This window comes from Egretta garzetta, unplaced genomic scaffold (genome assembly GCF_000687185.1).
Source record: "Egretta garzetta isolate BGI_Z169 unplaced genomic scaffold, ASM68718v1 scaffold179, whole genome shotgun sequence".
NCBI lineage: Eukaryota > Metazoa > Chordata > Aves > Pelecaniformes > Ardeidae > Egretta > Egretta garzetta.
The window spans coordinates 2,220,601-2,241,687 of NW_009270001.1; the positions used below are offsets into that span (position 1 = coordinate 2,220,601).

The following is a 21,087-nucleotide window of genomic DNA, read 5'->3' on the forward strand; positions in this document are numbered from 1 at the left end:
TGATTAGAGAAGGTGTTTGATTTTTAAGGGGGAGGGATATTGTGGCTTGTTGATGGTGATGTCTTAGACATGTAATCTTGTATCCCATCATGTCATTTGTGAGGAGTTGAAAAGTGGAAGTAGATCAGTCTGACTTACATCTTCTGTAGAGAAATTAAGGTTAGATGTACAGATGAGGTGACATGCAGCAGACGGGTTCACGAATGGGTTTCACTCGATGTAACATGGGCAGATGTTACATGACAGACTCTGCCTGCCACGTATAAGTCCTAGCACTTCTGAACACAGAATAGAATATAATAGAATTGTTTAGGTTGGAAAAGCCCTCTAAGATCACCAAGCCCAACCGTTCCCCTACCCCTGCCACCCCACCCCCACACCCTGGCCCTAAGCACCTCGGCTGCCCGGCTTTTAAATCCCCCCCAGGGATGGGGATTCGACCCCTTCCCTGGGCAGCCCCTTCCAGTGCCTGACAGACCTTTCAGGGAAGAAATTTTTCCTATTGTCCAACCTAATTTTTCCTAATGTCTAACCTGTAAAAAAAAGAAACTCTGAAAGCCTGTCTGAGCTTTTGAAAGGTCTCTGGGAACTTACGGAGTGTTGTGATGACTTTTTTTTCTTCCTTTTCACAGGATAAATGCCTTCAGCCATGTGCTTGCTGGCACGAAGCTGGGCATAACTTGACCTCACCCCCTGAAAACAGGAACAGGGCCAGATTTTGCTAAGCCTCTGTGGGGAGAGGGGGCCTGATGTGTTAAAGGCCCTTTTCCTGCATGAAAGCTTGCAGAGGGATGCTCAGCTGTAACTGCCACTTTGGCAATGTCTATGGGATGCTCTGACAGTGATAAGTACACCCATGGTACAGACAAGTTACAATAGGCTTTGAGATGGCCAGACATAAAAGGCTGCTATAAATGAGTGCAGCAATATCATAACTTAATGATTGCAATCTTGCTGTTTCCAAAGCAGAGTTGATACAGTGCTGAAAACCATCAAGCGATCAGTGGTGAATCACCGGGGCAGGGTGGATTACGAGTCTTCCTCCTGTTAATGGCTAATGCAAGGACATTGCCTGTCTCTCCGTGCTATGCCAAACATCTCCCGTTGGCATGTGTGAATGCTAACAGGAGGAAGATGAAATGAAAACATTGTTCATACATATTACTCATATGCAAGCTGTGGATTTCATGCATTCTTTTTTGAAAAGAAATCTCCTCTTCCTTTGAGGCCATAAATGAAATACACCAAGCGAAGGGATTCTTAAGATTTAGCCAAGCCCAGATCATAACTTACTGTATTTATTATAATGATGTCCCATCCCCTTCCTGTCCTATTTACATTTGTGGAAAGGTGAGGTTAGGAAAATATTATGGTATTTTTTTCTGTCTCAGTGCAATAGAGCTTCTAGAAATGAGGAGGACCTCCTAATTAGTTTTACATGAGTGGCCTGAGTTTTGCTCTAGCACTCTGTCTCCATTCTTTTCAGTTAAAATGGTGATTTAATTTCTTCTCCCTGATGCTTTGAGGGAAGAGGGTTAGTGGGGAAAAACATTTGATGCTGAGACTAGAGTCCCAATATGTTTTATTCTCTTTTGGATATATATGTGATACAGTGAGGGAACAATGGGCACTAACAAAATATGTAACAGTTCTGATGCACCCATGAAGAAGGACATTTTTACAGCGTTAATTCTGAGAAATCACATAGTTAGCAGTCAGGCTGCGTGAGATGAAATGACGAAAGTTTTGCCTTTCTTCCAGCTTATAGGTTTGAACCTGAAATACCATTATTATTAGTTAATGACCATCACGTGGTCTAAAGCCAAAAAGGTCCATTGGGATGCTTGGTCTGGCCATAGGCAAAGTTTTGTAATCTCTTCCAGTTCCTTCTGTACTGAGCCAGCCAAGACATGTCCTTCAGCAAGGTAACCTGTTTTCAAGCCTTGAAGTCTTGTTCAAACTTCACTCATCATCCTGCTTAAGAAATGTGTGTCTGACTGTAATTTGTATTTATCTAGATTTACCTTCTGGCCATTGGATCTTGTCAGGCCTTCCTCCACTTGAGTAAAAGGCTCTTTTTAACTTGTGTCTCTCCCAAGAAGATATTGATGTGTGGCAATGAAGTTACCACTCAATCTACTGCTTGGAAAGATAAATTGATAGAGCTCTGGGAGTCTAATTTAAGCATTTTCCTACCTTATTCTCCTCATGATTTAACATTTGGTCTCTGGTTAAGTCTCCAGAACAACTGAAATGCAAACTTTCTGGCTGTAGGGATTTCTCAGCTTCATACAAATGTATTATCAGAGCAAACAGAAAAGCATGCATTGCGTTGACATGTGCATAAATGAAAAATGGCTCAGCAGCTTTACTCTAACACTTCACATAAATTCATCTGTTATATGTAATACATGCACATGAATTATCGCAGGGGAGGTGATGTTCACAGAGTGGTGTTTTATTTTCAGTGAAATCTGTCCTAACTCAATCCCTCTCTGCCCATGTACAGTGTTTCCAGCAGTTGTAGTTTGATGTGATCATTTTCACCAGTTGTGTTGATCCTTAGCAGTGATCACGCCCTGTCCAAGAGATGGGTTTGTTTCAGTGGTGAGTGGAGAGATCTGCCTCTGCGGTCTGTATTTCAGCCCAGGTTTGGGGATGACTTGGGTCATAATGTATAGGGCAAGAGATTTCTCCTGTTGTCCTGATTTTTCTTTTCTTCTTCCACAGTTTATGAGGTGGTGACAGTGACAGGAGATGTCCGGGGAGCAGGAACCGACGCCAACGTCTTTGTTACTCTGTTTGGAGAGCTGGGGATTACTCCCAAGACTCATCTCACAAGCAAGTGAGTATCTAGAAGGAAATCTCTATCTTTGAGGCCTGTTGTTCAGTAACTTTTATTGCATTTTGATCAAACGTAATGTTGTGCTGATGGATGCGGAGGGAATAAATCTCCAAGGTATTTCAAGATCACCAAGGAAATCTGAATTTTTGCCATTGCATATTTCTTACCAAATCCCTTGCAAACCTGCATTCCTTTCTGTAGGTGGAAATACATTTTCAGATCCATATTACATAAGGCTCACACTTGCAAGGTGTGGGGATACTTGCTTTTCTTAAAGCTTAAATTAGGAGCTCCCGATTTAGGAGCTGAGAATATTTATTGCTTGTTGGAGTGGGCATGATGGGCCATGTTTGCTTGCCTAAATCCCACTGAGGTCTCCATGTTAAGTCAGGTACAGAGAGATAAGTGTCCTTGAATATTTCTGAAGAATCAATCACTCAGTGGGTCTGAAGTAATGTTGTTGATGGGTAACCACCCACACCCAGCCACAGGAAATCTGCGACAGGCAGAAATGGAAGAATTCAAGCTGTTTCCTAATTTAGGCTGTTTCCATCCTATCTGCTGTGGGGTTGGTTTCACATCACCGTGGTCACACACCGCTGTGGTGGGATTGTTCTGTTTTCCTCCAGCTGATGCCAGTGCCACCCTCCGGATGAAACTTCTCAACTCTTACCATTTCAAACTTACTGGAAACCATATTTTAAGAACCTACTATGAAGATTTTTATTATCTCAATAGCTTTTTTTTTTTTAAAAAAAAAAGTGAGCATCAGGGCCAGAAGGTGCTCAGCTCCCATGAAAGCAAGGTGGCTTTTAACAAAGTCCTAGCTCTGCATGTACAAATTTTCCCTTAGCCAGACAGTATCACTAAGAGAGAGCAGAAATCCCTTCTCCATGGGGTCTAGGAGAGGCTGTGTGTCTCTGTTTTTCTGTGTTCTTATTGCTTTGGTTTTCTTGAAAATGTGCTTCAGAAATAATTAATCCCGTGCTAATGTCACATGGTAACTTCACATTTTCTCCATTTCTACAGCACCGACAAGAGGTACCTGCAGCTATTTTAAATTTTACCCTCAAAAGAGCTTCTCTTCCCAGTGAAGCAACTCAAACATGAAAGTCTGTAAAGAAAATGATATGGGAATGGTAAAGAAAATACATGAAATTTCAGCCCTGTTTGCCATATTTGAAATTCAGAAATCAGAGCTAGGCAAAGAAGTTTATTATCTCTAGAAACACCAGGGATCATATATGATATATCTGTACAAAATGCTTTCTCTCTATTCTGTGATTGCCGTTCAGACATCCCAATGAAGTTCTGAAGCTGAATGCCATTTCTCTGATTTAACAGAGAAGGAAACCAAGGCAAGGAGGTAAAAGATGACATGGTCCCATAGCATTCCTGTGGCAGAGCTGGGAGCAGCAGCAGCTCTGCTGGTGGAAGAGCTTCTAGCACCCAAACCTGCCTCATAGTATTTGGTGAAGCCATCAAAGCAGCATCCGTTTTCCAGGGAGTTTTCTTGTGGTCAGCATTTACAAGAAGAGCCATTTAATTGTGAAAGTGCTCTTCTGCATGTGGCTATGGAAAGAATCCAAATATTACCTTAAAAAAATAAAAATACTCTATGTCCTTTAGAGAAGAAGTCAGGAGATCCCCATAATAGATTTCTTGATCAGCTGTGACCTTAAACAAGCTACTGGTTGTACAAGTCATCTGCTGGCACGCTGGTGAATACCTGCTCTTTCCTCCTGCACTCACACCATTTTGGTTTCTTGCAAAAAAAATAAAGAATGGACACCTGGGGATGGCTTTAGGTTGCTGCAGCAGCAGTCTGAGCTTGTTCAGACCTGGGTTAGCATTTTGGACTAACCCTGTTGCTGCAGAGAGCAGATGGCTGAGACGTTGGTAAGCAAGGATCAAAGGCATGGGAAGCCAACCTTCCACAGTTCAGGGCTCTTAAAACCGGTCCTGTAGGAAGTGACCATTAGAACTGCAACTACAGCTTTCCACCAGGGGTTTCCCAAACATCAGTGAAATTTCTGCATCTCTAAGCAAAGTCTGGCACATTACAGTGCTTCATCAAGGAACAACAAGAAAAAAGCTAGACCGAGTGTAGGAGTGTCTGCAGATCTACTTAATTGATAGTCTTGTCTCCTAAATATGAAGCAAGCCATGAAATAGTCAGTTTGCCCCCAAATTGCTTATGCAGCTTTGTGAATATGGCAAAAGGATGGAATCTCATGCATCTTTCAGCTACATGTTTACATGAGTTCACTTATGACTGCAAATGCATGACATTTTACAGGTGTTTACATTTCCCAGTGTATGACAGAAAGCTAAAATATCATGCATTGCCTAAAGATGGTACTACCATTTCAGCTTCCGGTTAGAATAGGTTTTTTCTATTTCTTTTGTGATTGTGTGCTGGTAGTGAAATACATGACATTTCAGATCTTTTTGTCATGCGTGGTAAAGGGAAGACATGGCAAGATGATGAAATATCATGTGTTTTTAACATTTGCCAACAATAAAGTAACTGTGAAAAACAGACACAAATCCTCATCGTGCCTTGTCAGGAGGAACATCACTTCTGGAAGTGGCAGCATCCGAATTCTGTCCCAAAAGATGCATTTATATAGGCCATGAGGTTTATCCAAGTTGTGTTTGGGTCTGGGAGGGACTGGAATAAATCATCTGCCAGTTTGGGGGGATGGTAACGCCTCCCTGGTGCTGGAGGTGGTGGATAGGTCCTGGCAAAGTGCTGCTCAGCCCTGGCAAAATCCTGCTTAAAACCTGGCTCACAAAGATCTCTGGATCCCCGCCTGCCATCCTGCACCAGCTACAGCTCAGCCAGAAGCTAAAAGCACTACCACAAATAAGTTTCTTTCCACAGGCTCCATCACGGGCACATGGGTGGACACTAAGGCAGTACTTGGTGGCATCTTGGCAGTGGCCGAGACCTTTCCTACAGTCACGAGCTGGTTCTCCATGATCTAATGCTGAATAAACAGTGCTGATCCTCCATAGAGTTTTATTTCTCTTTGCTTACATGCTTTCCACCAGCCTGTGGCTGAGGACTGATTGCAGAACTCAGCCGGGAGTGCTGCTGCCAGCTCATTCACAGTATTTAGTAGTAGATTTATTTATTTGTTGTTAGTGTAAATGAATTCACTTTTCAGTGTCAGGCTTACCTGGTCCAGCTGTGACAACTGCAATAAATATTCATGGGGAGATTTTTCCTTTGAAAAAAAAGAGATAGAAAGGATTTAGCAGCTACGGCAATCTGAAATAAAGATGAAATAATTGGTAAGTGGCAGCTGGCTTCTCACCGTATTTGAGGACCATGCAGTGGATTTCGGTTTTGGTTTTTCTATTTGTTGTGCTGTACAGGTTTCATTGTCAGTCCCTCCTACCTGGCCTTGAGTCGCTACACAGAGCTCTTCCTGCTCCTAATGCCAGCAAATACCGAGGACTTGCAGAGTGTGCATGTGATGGTCTTTAGAGGATGTCAGTGTCCGTAGCTCTGCTACAGCTAAGCCATAATGAGTTGCAGAAGATCTGATTTTTTTGTTTAACTGCTCTGGAATAAACGAACAAACACAGGGAAGTAAGCTTATTTACTCTGAATAGTTAATACAATAAGATAGGGAGTGTTTGGGGGTTTGGTACGGAAGGGGCTGTTCAGGCTAGGGACCAAACGAACCCCAAGTGCCGTGAGGGAAGACTTCTCGCATTGCTGCTGAAGCACTTCTTCAGAGATGAGTCTGCAACACCTTTCCTTTAATGATAAGGGATTTTAAAGCTGCTCATGTATCTAACCGTACTCTGATTTATGCTCATACGAATCTGCAGCACTTACACCCCGTTCTGAAGACTTAATGATCTGGGGCAGCGCTAAGTGACAGCACACTTTAGAGTCTATATTCACTTCTGGAAAAGAAACAAAGTGGGAAATTTCTTCTCTCTCTCTCTCAGGCTTATCAGGTAGCTTGTTCCTAGCATTTCAGGAACAAAAACACCCGACAGGGCACTTTGGCACTGGTGTTGAGCAACCCAAAGATAAGAGCCGGTAGAACTGGTGTATGTATAAATTGTAATCCACCTGCAGCTACACATGTAGCAGCTGGCACTACCAACTACAAGGAGCTTAGCCTTAGAGGGAGAAAAAGGAATTTACTCAAAGCAGGCCAACTTTTAAGGGAATTTAGCTGCTAGACCAGGTCCCTGCTGATAAGTGCCAGCACTATTTTTCAGAGTCTAAAATCTGCCCAGTTTTTCCTATGGGATGAGTATAGGATGTGCCTTCCTGGAACCAACTCAACTTTTCCACCTTGCTCAAAATCCTGCCCCTACCCCCAACTCATTAATCTCAGTCTTAAAAATGCCTGAGCTCATTCTCCACTGAAATTTTCAAAAATATTTCTCCATGGGAATGGGATAGAAATTTTCAGCAAAGTAAAATTTTCCTCAGATTTGGCAAAGTAGATGCCATTCAAAATGTAATTTAATATTGGGAAATGATGAGCAACCTTTGATGCGTTATCGACAGCACTATCTTCTTTGTATATAGTCTCTCCAGAAAATAATAACCAAACTGCAGAAAACAAAGACGTAAAGCATTATGTAAATCAATCCAGCAAAGGTGAAAAACTGATATTAAGATACTGCTGCTCCATGCAGTACAAAATGAAGGAGCACATATCCAATGTGTGCCATTATTGAAATCTGTACTAGGAATGCTTATGGATAAGTCAGGCCTGTTTCAGTGTGCCCTATGGCACTCTGTAAAGTTTCAGGGTAAGTTCAGACATGGGCTTTCAAGGTTTTGGGCTGGTGTTTTACTCCTGGGTGTCATCACGCTGCTACACCCCTGAGCATTTTATCTTATTCAATGACATCCTTTCAAGTGGGACCATTTATTCACTAATTCTTCTGTGCTTGTTTAAGAAAGATTTCTTCTCCTGGTCAGGATATTGGTAGAAAAAGAAAATAATGTCCTTGGTACAGAGATGTTTGCAGTTGCTGTGCTTTTCGGATGGTTTCTTTTCCATCTGGAGTATTTTTGGATGCATGCTGCCTTATGCGGTATTTCCAGCTGCTCATTGACTGATGTCGTCAGCTTCATCACAACAGTGTTGGCAAAATATTTGCAGACCAAACTCTCTGGAGCATTCCTTGCTCCAAGAAGGAAGTTAATGATGCTGCTATTGCAGCTCCACATTAAGAGTACATATGGTTTGAATGCATGGGTTTTTTTGCAGTTAGGCTATCCATAAGTCCTTCCAGGCCAGAGTAGTCTCTCCAGAATATGACTATGTCATGTACAGGACAACCAGGACATCAGGCCCAGTCACCATGGGTTTATGAAAGGCAGATCCTGCTTGACCAACCTGATCTCCTCCTATGACCAGGTGATCCATGGTAGTGGACGAGGGAAAGGCTGTGGATGTTCTCTACATGGACTTCAGTAAAGCCTTTGACACCACTTCCCACAGCATTCTCTTGGAGAAATTGGCTGCTCGTGGCCTGGACAGGCATTACTCTTCACTGGGTAAAACACTGGCTGGATGGGAGGGCCCAAAGAGTTGTGGTGAATGGAGATAAATCCAATTGGCAGCCAATCACAAGTGGCTGGTCACAAATCCCCAGGGCTCAGTTCTGGGCCCAGTTCTGTTTCACATCGTTATCCATGACCTGGATGAGGGGATGGAGGGCACTCTCAGTCACTTTGCAGATGACACCAAACTGGGGGGGAGTGTGGGTCTGCTGGGGGGGAGGAGGGCTCTGCAGAGGGACCTGGCCAGGCTGGGGGGAAGCCTACTTCAGCTTCTGCTTCTCCAGGCTGAGGGCACCACCTCCTTCAGCCTCCCCATATGTGGTGGGCTCTGGCCCAGCCAGCTTCCCTGGCAAGGGAAAAGTGGGGTTTTAAGCATGTTGACCACCAACCTCATGGACTTACGGGGAGTTTCACTGCACAGACTGGGGATGGTCACTGCGCAACCAAACTGGCCAAATACAGTCATTTTTAACTACGAAGTCATTCAAACTCCTGGCAGCTAAAACATGACCAACACTGGGGTCTACCATGGTTTGTCTGCCATTTCTGCAAAACTGGCTAATGATCTGCAGTGCGGCGATGCCAAGGTTGCAGAGGTTGACCACTTCAGTGACACCAGGAGGAATTTCAATTTTCTTTAAAGACACAGTAACTGCTGAGGTTGATATACACATATAATTTCATTAGAATTAAACCATTAAGGACCGCTGAAAGGGTTGCCAAGCACTGGAAGGGGCTGCCCAGGGAGGGGGTCGAGTCCCCAGCCCTGGGGGGATTTAACAGCCGGGCAGCCGAGGTGCTGAGGGCCAGGGTTTAGTGGTGGGGTGACAGGGTTAGGGGAATGGTTGGGTTTGGTGATCTTAGAGGGCTTTTCCAACCTAAATGATTCTGTGATTCTAGGATAGTGGATGTGTAGGAAGAAACATAAGAATGAGGCAAAAACATAGTGAACATTTTCCCAGTATCTTTCTACATCTTGTGGCAAGCTGCCGTCTTAGCCAGAGGCCTGATAACACAGATTCATCCAGCCTATAATGTGTACTGGATAATCTGAGGATCAGAAAAGCACTCTGTACTCTCAAGCCCAGAAAACAATGGGGATAGACCAGTGCTCATCCCTGCCACCTCTGTATGTCCAAACTATGCATTCCACCCCAAGCCCACGAGAAACTAGCCTCCCGTGAGGTAGCAGGTGATCCAGATGGCATTATTTTTTTCCAAATGGCATTATTTTTTTCCTGGTGAGTGACAGGATGTTTTTTGCTGCACGACCTTCTGAAATCATCCCCAGTACCCAACTCCCTCCCACCGCTGCTAAACATCTGTGGCAGCAGCAGGGGAACCTGTGGGCAGGGTTGCAGGGTGGTGCCACGAAGAATTGACTCTTTCTGATGATTTAATGGAGCATCTTTAAATTTTTGCTTGAACTGATGTCCGTGGTAACACTTTTTGATTCTGTGCAGCCCTTCATCCAAGGTGCTTCTGCAGGCAGTTCTGTGTGTACAAAGCATTGTCAGATAAAACACCTAATAGGAGACCAATTTAAATGATCATTAATGCAGCAATTCAAAGCTAAATTGGTTCAGGTTACTCCATCACTGCTGAAGGTTGTGGTTATTATTTTTATATCTCTGCTGTGATCACTACCCAGGTTTTCCTTCTTCCTAAAAGCTCAGCTCTGGAAAAGGTGCTGTTAGCTGATCAGCAGTAAAGATTATTTTCTACAAATATTCAAAATTTTTATTTCAAACATGATTTTCACTTAGGTGGTGGGATTATCTCTTGTTAGTTCCCCTTTATTTTTTTTTTAAAAGGCAATTTACTAGTGCAAATGTTTATTTTATGTACTTTTGCATTTAAAATTGCATCACTGATAGTTTCTTGTTGTCAGCATACCAAGTAGTTGCGAAACTCTCATGGCAGTGGCTCTGTTGCCTGTCCCAATGGCCTACAGAAGAGAGGCACACTGGGATTTATAAATACTATGCTCAAATATGCACCAGTTCTTGTGGTGCTTTTTAGCAATGTGACTTACCAATCCAGGGGACATGGTGCTCTAAATCACTGTACGTTTGCAGTACCACAAGCAGTGCAACCTGCAGGAAATCAATCAACCAAAAGAATCTGAAAAAATATTTGAGAATTTCATCTGCTAATCTTTGGTGAAGTTCCTTGGGTGTTTCTTACAAAGCAATCAGGTAGAACACTACAACGGACTTCAAAACATAGAGCTGTTAAAGCCAGTGTGTGAATGGGTTAGTAGGTGGTTATGTGTGACAACTATGTGAAATAAAAAACCTGATTGAAACATATTTTTGAAGTTGCCCTAGCCTGATATCCCAGCCAAACGATAAGGCTCCAAAGGGAAGTTCTGCTGATCTTTAAATATTTGCTTACAGCTGCCATGCCCAGTCCCTGGGTCCGAATCCAGTCAAGCCTGAACATTAGAAATTTAGTGCTGCAATTTCCAAGTCAGATTTTTACCCTCTGTATTTGTCAGCAGAGCTGTGCAGGCCAGTGTGCTCCATTGTTTGGTGTAACGAGTTCCTTATGGTAATCAGACCATGAATTTCTTACCCCAGCCCCAGCCTGGACCAGACTCTGACACAGCCCAGCTGTAATTTCTCCTTGTCTCTCTTTCTTTCTTTTTTGGATAAATCTCAGTATAGCCATTCGCTATGGGATATTCCCTCAATCTCTCTCTTCCCACTTAATTGACAATGCTAGAAAAATGCCAGAAGGAAGGATTGGATTTTTCCTTAAAACATTCCCCATTTTTGTGCTGTTGATGTTGCACATCCATCTCAGGGGAAGAGACTTGTCAAATTCTTCCTACCTTTCAACAGCAAGACTTCCCAGGAGTTTGACCCCTGGCTCATGGTCGTGGTTCCCAATGCTTCCCCAAGCTCTTTCAAGATGCATGAAGCATCTGCTCAATGGGCACTTCCGGGCATCCATGTGGTGCTCCTCCAACACCGGGTTTCCTCCCCACCACCCCAGCGACCGAAACAGCCCAGTGCAGTGGCAGGAAAGCTTTGGGCTAATTAGTCTCACTAAATACTTTTGTGCCATCTCCATAGCAGTCTGCAGCACTGCATTGATCTCCAGAGCTGATGTGGGGAGAAGCTGCTGTCATTACGATGCTCGCTCAAGCCTGACAAACTAATTGCCTCGCACTCTCTGACTGTTTTCTCTCTGACAGCCAGGTTGGGGGAGGCTGGGCTGGATTTAATTGTCTCTTGTCTTCACGGCAAGGTTAACTGTTTTAGCCTTTTCATGTAGCGGCGATGCTCCCGGCGCGGTATCTGAAATAGCAGAACGGAGGAGGAGGAAGGCTGCGCATGCATTTGCAGAAACACACAAAATAACCTTTAAACAAAGGCGCATGCAGATCCTTCAATGATGGGGAGAAGAGAGCCGAGCAAAACCGAACACCTTTACTCAGATTATTAATATTCATTAACTTTCTGAGTACGAGCTGCTTGTCATTGCGGCTTTATGCTGCTGAAGTGCTGTGGTTTCTTGTTCATTTTAATATGACTTTTGGATTTTGCTGTGTTTAATCATCTGTAGCAATGCTTAGCAGCCCAGGTGAAACGCAGGCCCATCAGGGAGGGCAGGTGGGAGAGGCTGTGTCTTCAGAGCAAGGATGGGTTTTGCCTTGATGTTATTCATGGTGTTTATGTGGAAAATACGTGCTCGAAAAGGATGGAGGTGCTTGCCAAAGATCACACTACAGGTTGGAGGCAGAACCGGCAATCAAATTCTACATCCCCTGGCCTGGGCAAATATACTTTATATTGGCTTCCTCTTGCACGTGTGAAAAAATGAACTGCACATTTAACACTTCGCAAAAAAAAAAAATCAAACTAGTGCCTGTCCTACAGTTGTTTTGCTTTGAATGAGGTATGGATCATGGGACAAAGCTGCAAGGAATTTTCGGTGGTCATTAAAAATAAGTCTGAAGATGGGCATGGAAAGAAACCTTTGATGCAGTTGGATGCTTTTATCTCTGGCTGAGCTCTGGACACATCTGCAGCTCTGTAGGTAACCTGCTGGGCTACAGAACCACTTTGCTCCATGACCAAGAGCAGGTCTACTCAATGCCTGGGGGCTAGAATGGCAGGAGAGAACACCTCTGGGGGTGGGAAACAGAGACAAAAAGCATATTGAGGCCCTGTAGAGCAACCGAGCTGGACATGCAGGGGTCCAGATTCACCAAGGTCTTCCGTGTTTGTTGGCTGAAAAGGGCTGGTCAATAAGGGCAAAACAAAGCTCTGACTCAACCATTCCTAATGAGCACTTCCCAGCCACCCCGGAGGGGAGCAGCTGAAAGCGTCCCCATGTTTTTTGCTGTTACCTCTATATTTTAGCAACCGATTTTAGCTAGGAGAATCAAGGAACCACAGATGAGGTGTTACCAAAGAGTTGGAGTTCTTAATGTAATTTCTGCTTCATTGGTGCTGCCTTGAATTATCTTCACTGAAGATTATTTTCAGACACCCCTGAAAGCCACTTGCTGGTGAGAAAGTCTTACAGGCTCCCCCAGCTCTTACCTCTACGGACGGTTTAGCCAAGGATTTTGAAAAACCTTTGTCATGTTTTATTCTTGGAGGTGATATGGAATGTGATCCAAGGTTTGCATCTGCTTGGGCCAGCATTGCATTTCCCCCAAAGTTACCGTCTCAGTTTCTGGAAGGACTCTTAGAGCTCAAGAAGGGAAAAAGTCTGTCAAATGTCAGTACTTAGAGCTACCCGAAACTTGTCATGGGAAAGAGGACATTGAAAAGTAGCTTTATCCAGTGCTAGAAATTACATTTCTTCATTCTTAAACACCAGCACTCCGTCAGGCCACAAGATGTGCTTGCTGAGAAGGTTGTTATTTTCTTACCGTAGCTTTTGGTGCATGTGTATTACAGGAGCAGCACGGCCTTTGAGAGGAGCAAAACAGATGTGTTCCGTGTAAAAACCAACAACGTTGGACAAATAAAGAAAATAAGGTGCCCGCACAATGTTGCTACCACGGTGCCAGCTCTGCGAGCTGCTAATCGAATGACAGGCTGTAGAGGCTTTAATGTTGCCATGTTTTATTCATTATTCGTTAGTGTGCTCTTATCAAGGTGAAGTTAAGGGGTGGTAAAAGCTTGTTTACTGCCTAAGATTTTATCTGAAGCATGAAATCCCCTATGGTATTACTTATAACTATCCATGCTCCCCACCAAGAATTGTATTTCTGTCATATGCAATCAAGGAGGAAGGCATTTAGGACTGGCTTTATGTCCCAACAGAGACAAATGGTGTTTTCTACCCTCTTTTGCTAAGTTAGTGTAATGTAAATGATAATTATGATGTTTAACCACCATCTGACTGACTTATATAAAATTAAAAATTAGTAAGTAGCACAAAGAAACCCGGGAAAATGGGTAGAAGTGGATAAAACAAAGTAAGAAGAGAAAAGAGCAGAAGGGATACAGCATGGGAGGAGAGTCAGTTATGTTTTGGATATGCAGCATAAGGTGAATGAATGCATGTATTGAATGAACACGCAGATGTGTGTATGTTTGTGTGCATCCCCTTGCAGACAGTAGCCCACATATCACCTATGCTATCTGCACATGCACGCACACACACATACATCCAGGAATGTTTTTGTTTGCAAAATACCCTGTAAAAGCCCATAAAATATTATGAAACACTTTGGATAGCCAGGTGTAAGTAGGCATTTTGTGTAGAGTTGCACTAGCCTTGCCCAGTATAAAATATTCCACAAAATCACAGTGCTAGTAGCCAGTCTCAACCAAAATATCAAATGCAGGGTTGTTCTTCCTCTAGGATTGAGCACGATAACACTGGACTCAACGCGGGCTGGTTCCTCGACCGCGTGATCGTGACCGACATGAACAGACCTCACCTCCGGTTTTACTTCCCCTGCAACAACTGGCTGAGCAAGGAGGACGGGGATGGACTGTATGTCAGAGACCTCATTGGCAGCCTGAATCCTATGGATGTGCCCAAAAGTAAGGGTTTTCCAAAAAGCTTGGCTTTCTGGTGACTTGTCAGAAAGGACAGGGTTGCTTTCAGATGACTTCAGCCATATAAAAAGTAATTGCGTGGTCTTAAGCTAATTTGAGTTTTCTTTATAGTCAGTGGAGAAAGAAACAGGAAGATGCAAGATGACTCCAGAGGGTAATTCCTTCTTCCGATGTGAGACCTAACATCTCAGGATGGGATAAGTCACTATTTGGAGAAGCTCCACTCAATGGTTGAGTACTAAATGATCCATGATGAATACTTTAAATTAGATTAAATGGCTACAAATAGATGAGAGGTGTCCCATCCCAGAAGGTGTAGCCAGTGTTGTTGTGTGCTATCAGAAGAGGCAGCATAGCTGCAGTCCTGTGTATGAAGTTAAGTGTTTCCAGGCTCTGGTGATGACCTGCAGGAAATTTCCACAAACAAGCCAACCCTCCCCCTGTAATTCTACGCCGATTTACTGTATGTGTATGATATCCATATTGAACTGGTGCCTACTTTTCAGAGTGGTTTTAAGCTAATGATGTTGAAATGAAGCCAGGACAGCTTGCAAACCAGACATGTACTCCCAAATTGATATCAGCGTGTAGGCCATGTGGTGATGTAGAGTGCATGTAATGTGAGTGGGAAGATGATCGAGATGTGAAAGTGGAGCCGGCAAACCAGCCTCAGGTGGTATGTCAGCAGTTTATCTGCAAGTGCTAATGAGGAAAGTGAGTTGTGTTTTCCTGATGACCTCACTGCTCCTTTCTGGGATCTTAATTTTGGGCATGGAAAGTGAAGTAGACCTGCCACCACCCACAGTTCTGAGGGAAAGGAGAGGTATGGTTTGGGGTAAAAGAGGGGAAACTTGTATTTTTGCTAGTATCACATCTTTTTGAGAGTAAGTAGTAGATTTCTTTCACTAATGTTGTTGACATGACTACTTAGGAGCATTTTTTTGGCAAAAACAGTTTATTGCCAGCCTTTGAGCTGGTAGATGCCAGTGCTTTGAGCATTGGTAGATGGTCTAGAAGGGAAAAGAATTTTGATTTTTATTGAGATCCTCTTTGAAGTCAACATTGAAACAATACACCGTGACACTGCCCCCAAATTGTTAAATAATTTTGCCCTATTAAGACACAAACTCCTAAACCAATTTCAGTATGTCGAAGATGTAAGTATTAAAGGTTACTGCATGTGAGTTAGTGTGCACAAATAATATCCATTGACAAGAAATGTGTCTGGGAGCATTTTATAAATGCAGACCTCTCCAGGGTGGCTGCCACAGGGGAATGAGATAACGTCTGGAGATGCTCTGCCAAAAACCCACCCAGTTACTTCTGGGACTGAGTGTGCCAAAGTCCTTTGCTGCTCTTTTATCTGTTCAGCCTGTGAAATGGAAGAGTTAGGGGCAGGAGGGGTCTGGAGAAGGCAGTGGATGAGTCAAAGCAATACACAATTACCAAGAGGTTCCCTCAAGGAGGAAGTCAACCATTCAATCTTAATAGAACTTTCAATGACACAATAGTTTATCTGAATTTATTATTGCTCCTGCCTGGGAGGGCTGATTCAAAGGAATGCGTATGATTTCCCCCATCCTGTTCAACACCTGTCTCTCAGCAGAAAAGATTTGTGCGCTAAACCCTCAGATGGTAAAAATCAGTGCAGCTTCAATGAAAGCGCTGAAGCAACTTTGTATTTCACCAGTCAAAAAGCTAGTCCCAAGTGCTCGCTCTTCTGGAGAAGTGGTTTTGGGCTATAGATCAACTGCTCACTACGTGCTTGGTCCGGGTCAAATATGAATAAGATTGTCTCCTGCCTTAGGAGTATGAAAGAAGAGGTTTAACCAGGCATATGTCAGAAATGCCTCTGTTCTCATGGCCTTTATCAGATAGAAAAGCCCACTTTGAGTGTCACAGGCTGGGTGCTCCGTGGCCATTCCTATAAATGTAGGGAGCTGGGCTGAGGCCAGAAGCACGGGTGAAGGGTTGGATGCCTTCCAGGCGGCAGGTCTGAATCTGTAAGAGGAGAGGATTAGCTCAGCTATCTCAGGTTGCAGTTCCCCTTGAACCATAATTAATGCTGAGGTGAACTGTCAACTGTGAATGTAAATTTATCTGAATTCACTTGGTTCCCTCTGGATCCATGAAGGTCTGAAATGAGATTGTGATACGATTTCCTTTGTATATGCAAGACATTTGCCCTAAATTTCATTGGTTTTTTGCTTTCAAATGGATTAAACAGTGCTGTTTACTCCTGGAGTATTAATATTACATAGTTTGGTGATTTTATGTGCCTGTAAAGAAAGAATAGTTACTCCCTCATAAGTCTGTGTTCCCATTAGCAGTGTTCAGTGCCATACTCTTCTCCTTTTTGGTCACGTCTCTTCAATCACTTTTCCCCTTTTTTCTTTCATTTTTCTTTGTAAACCACCCAGGCACTGTTGTTACAGACCTTAGTCTTGTGCTTTGCTTTCATGCTCCATTTGCTGCCATAGTCTCTTACGTTTTTGGAGGTAACCAAACAAGTTTCCTCTATGTTCCTTCTCCTGCAGCAACTTCAGCTTTTTGTTCTTCTTCTGGAGAGCTTTCTCATCTTTGTCATGATGATTTACCTTCCTCTCTTGAACAGGAGGTCACTGCTGGGACACGCATCTTCTCTGTGCTATGTGTGGGATGTGGACTGGAGGAAAATTAAATTATTTTTGTCATATTTTTGCTTTGTTGAAGCTCTGTAGAGGCATTTGAAGCATATTTGAAGGGGATTGTTGGTGCTTGGACCAAAATCTACCATGCTATGGGGATACTCAGCCTCTTGGTGAGGAGCACATGTCAGCCAGAGAATCCCTGCAGGGCTGTGAGCTTTGAATAGCTTAATTTAAAGGAAAAAAAAAAAAAACAGAGGAATTATTTAAAAAATGCAGAAAAGAGTATGTTCCAAGAAATAGTCAACATATAGTTGAAAAATTGGACACAAACAAAACAAAAATAGAGTTCTTTTCATGATCCAAATAGAATTACCAAGGATGGCAGTAATACTTAGTGATTGCAGATGCCCGAATAATTGCATTTACTTATCTGAATAAAATGGCTCCTGTCAGGTTCCCTGTCGAATGCCACACATTTCTCAAGTACAACAGGTTACATTTTAAGTGTTTCTGCTTCAATGACCCTCTAGTTCCTTGTATTCACATCCATGGCAACATATGCCCATGGCCCTTTGACAGTGATAGTGCCACAGATTCTTATTTACCCAGCAGCTGCTATTGGCAGCCTGGATTAATTTACATTACAGGTATTAATTACAAGGAAGGGCTATTGTTCAGCCTTATGCTGCTTTGCTTGAGTTGACGAAGCCTTAGGATTGTATAACTGTGGCTGAGCCTTTGTGCAAGGGACCAGCTCAAAGCTGAAGTCAGGAGATGGTTTTCTGTTGAGTGTTGTGGGTTTTGGATCACTCTGAGGGTGTCTGATGTCCTACCAAAGCACTGGGGGAGGAGAGCATTCATAATAGCTTGTAGCTGCACTAATAAGAGCTACTGAACAGCAGAGATGCAACAGCAAATGAAATTTGGGAGCCAGTTTCCAGCCCATTGTTTGACATCTGCAGATATCAAACATGAATCACTCGTGGCACTCTGTGAACAGACCCTTGCATCTCCCACCCCACTGTGACTCCCATTTGCTTGGACCTCACCTTGCTTCCCCGGGCAGTTTGCAGCCCCAGAGCAGCTCTGCAGCCCCAGTCTGAGCCCAGTACATGGCATGAGTTCCATGGTGGTTACCCCACTGGGGTGAAAGATATCCCTTGGAGCCAGGCATGGCACTGCCCATGGGAACCTGCTGCAGGTGGGACACCAGGGCCGTCTCATTCTCCATCCCTGCGTGTGTGATGGGTACAGCTTTTATCACCCAGCTGTAAGGCAGGAAGTCCTGAGATTTGGTCTTCAGGTGGATTGAAGGGTGTCTCAAGATGTCATACAGGAATATTTTTGCAAGGCTACATTTTGTCCTCATTCATAAAAGAAGCTGAGGTTTGGTTGGGTTAGGTGATACGTTAATTATCCACAGGCCGTCTTCTCTCTGGGGTAACAACAGGCTGTTATTGCTATCTAGCTGGTTGAGGTTAGTCTACGCTCTCCACAGTGTGGCCTCCAGCTTTCCTCAGAATGAGGGCAAAAGTTAGGTTATGTATCAGTAACACATATTGACTGTTCTTGATTACCTTGAAACCTCTACTTAATCAAAACAATTATTGGTACTCTTTTACTGAGACAAAGCAGGAATATTCATTTGCAAAGGGGGCCTTTACTCACTTGGTTCTTAAAACCATGTTCAAGTGCACAGATACCTGAAAATTAATTCAGACTTCTGTGCCATTGCAATTTATGCTAACCTGTGAAATTTTGGTCAAGTCTTGCCAACCTGCCTGTTGCAAATGTGGTTCAGAGCCAAGGACTGATTTTCAGCTGGCTCTGGCCATCAGCACCCTGAAATTGTTAAAGACTGGACACGATGGGCCATAAATGTGCATGGGACAGCAGCTCATATCAAACTGCTTCAAGGCTACACAGTAGGACAGAAGCACATTGTGTGACCTCAAATTGTAAAACTCCTCCATTCTCTTCTTTTTCTGGGTGAAGTTTAGTCTTATTTGATCTATCAGTAATGAATGTGTTCACAATGGGTGCATTACACAGCGCAGTACAGAGAAGCAGGGCAGTTGCAACGTGTGACCTTGAGGATGGGAGCATCCAATGCAATTGTGTTGCCTTTATTTTTTCTGTACTTAAAAGTGATGAGCATTGGTCACTTATTGTTTTTTGTTATTATTACTATTATGTAAAAAATGGATTGCAAGACCACCTGGTGTAGGTGTAACTGTGCTTTATCTAGGGCTAAGTCTGCATGGTCTTTTGCAGGCAGACACGAGTTTTCTGCCTTGCTGAGACAAGAACGAGCTTTGAACTGGAAGGTCAATGGTTGTGTCAGTTCTGGCCTGATTTGGGGTTGATATATGGTGCATCTGAGAGTTTGCATGGATACGTCCTGTGGGGTAATGGCTGTAAGGTCACACTGAGCAATTGGGAACTGGATTCCTGTAAAGGCAGAGGAGTGGTGAAATGGGCCTGTGTGCTTGTGCATGCAGAGGGTAGTCTTGCCTTTAAAAAAATGAGAACAATATTTATTATAATTATGAATGAGAGAAGTTCAGCCGACCAAGTTGCAGGTCCGGCCCAAATCAGTATTTCGCAAGTTTCTTTGAACCATTGGGCTGTCCTCGTCTAGGGCAAAGTCAATGAGATCACCCGAGGAGACTTGGACTTTGTGTTCATGGAGGGTGAGAGGAGAAGACCACATGCAGAGAGAGCCACAGAAGAGTTTCCTTCAAAGGCAGGAAAGGCAGTCCTTGCAGGCATTATGAACGCAGTCTGCACATGAAGCAGCAGCCTGTGCTGGACCTCTCTGCCTGGTGTGCTTTTGAGAGCATCTGTGCAAACGCACGTAGAGTTAATGTGCCCCAGATAGTGTCTGAGGTTTTTAGATCCACTAGGCCCTAAAACTCATATATTTGAGCTGGGAATGGGCGCTGTGTTATTTCTTTCCTCTGCGAAGGATGGTTGTGTTAGGGCTTCACAGTTCGTTGTCCAAAGTTTTCATGTTGTCTGGCTTAAGACTTATGAGGCACCAACCTGGCTGTGGTTTGGGGAAGCACTTGGGCCAGCAGATATGGATGCACATGATTGACTTTGAGTCAGCAGGTAAATCCTTCCTGTCCTAATGGGATATGCGTGTCCCTAAAGGCAGGAACGGATCCGAACTGAAGCTGTGGCAAATATTTCTCAATAGCATACGGGCACTAGAAGCTCTGATAAGGAGCAGCATTTTGGATGAGAGTCATGGGTCCATGATGCCCTGTGGGCTTTTCAGCCTCATTTTACAAAGTTCCAGGCCTAGAAAGCAGGGCCAGCCCCTCTCCTGTCTCTCCTGTGTCATGATTCAAAATGAGGTGTTACATTTTGGAAACTTCCATGATCAGAAGTACTGAAAAGATTATTTCTGAGGATGTAGAAAGGGGGAGGGGCTGGGGGGGGAATGAAATATTAATGGGTGTTGCCTGCTCATCAAAACTCATCTTTATTTACACTGAGAACTGGAAGTATATAATCAGCATAGGAAAATGCAGCTAAATATATTTATGAAATAAATATGAGTTGTTTACTTTTGAATAATGGTGAATGCCCCCTGTATTGAGGATGAGGCCTTGCTGCATGCTGAGATATTCAATAAACAAGGTTTGTAGAGGGAATACTACCTTCTGCTACCCAACTGATAATAATGGAAAAAACCGTCATGCTGTTTGGCACAATGAGTATCCAAAAATGTCTTCCCCCCCAAAAAATACTTCAGTTGGTCTAATAAGGATTTTTTTCTCCCTGCAAACTTTGCCCATCTTATACCCATGTCTAAAAAAGCTACGAACATTTTACTTGTATTTTTTGCCTGTTGTTTTGTCTCTAAAGATGGGTAAGGGCAATGAGAAATTGAAACGTAGAAAGAAAAAGAAACACTGGTGACTTGTAAACCACAAGGAAGACAAGATGTGCAGAGCTCAGAAATGGGATGGTAATAGACATTTGTAACTCATGTAAAGGACTTCATGTTTCAAGAGAAAA

The 21,087-nt window shown here is 43.4% G+C and overlaps 1 protein-coding gene across 1 annotated transcript in view; it reads left to right on the top strand.

Moving 5' to 3' along the window:
* Positions 1–21,087, top strand: part of LOXHD1 (lipoxygenase homology domains 1) — a 164,089-nt gene that overhangs the window by 15,088 nt on the left and 127,914 nt on the right. The window contains exons 2-5 of the mRNA XM_035903101.1: positions 2,731–2,845; positions 3,875–3,886; positions 13,316–13,396; positions 14,229–14,413. Coding sequence (XP_035758994.1) covers positions 2,731–2,845; positions 3,875–3,886; positions 13,316–13,396; positions 14,229–14,413 — 393 coding nt within the window. The remainder of the gene's footprint in view (positions 1–2,730; positions 2,846–3,874; positions 3,887–13,315; positions 13,397–14,228; positions 14,414–21,087) is intronic.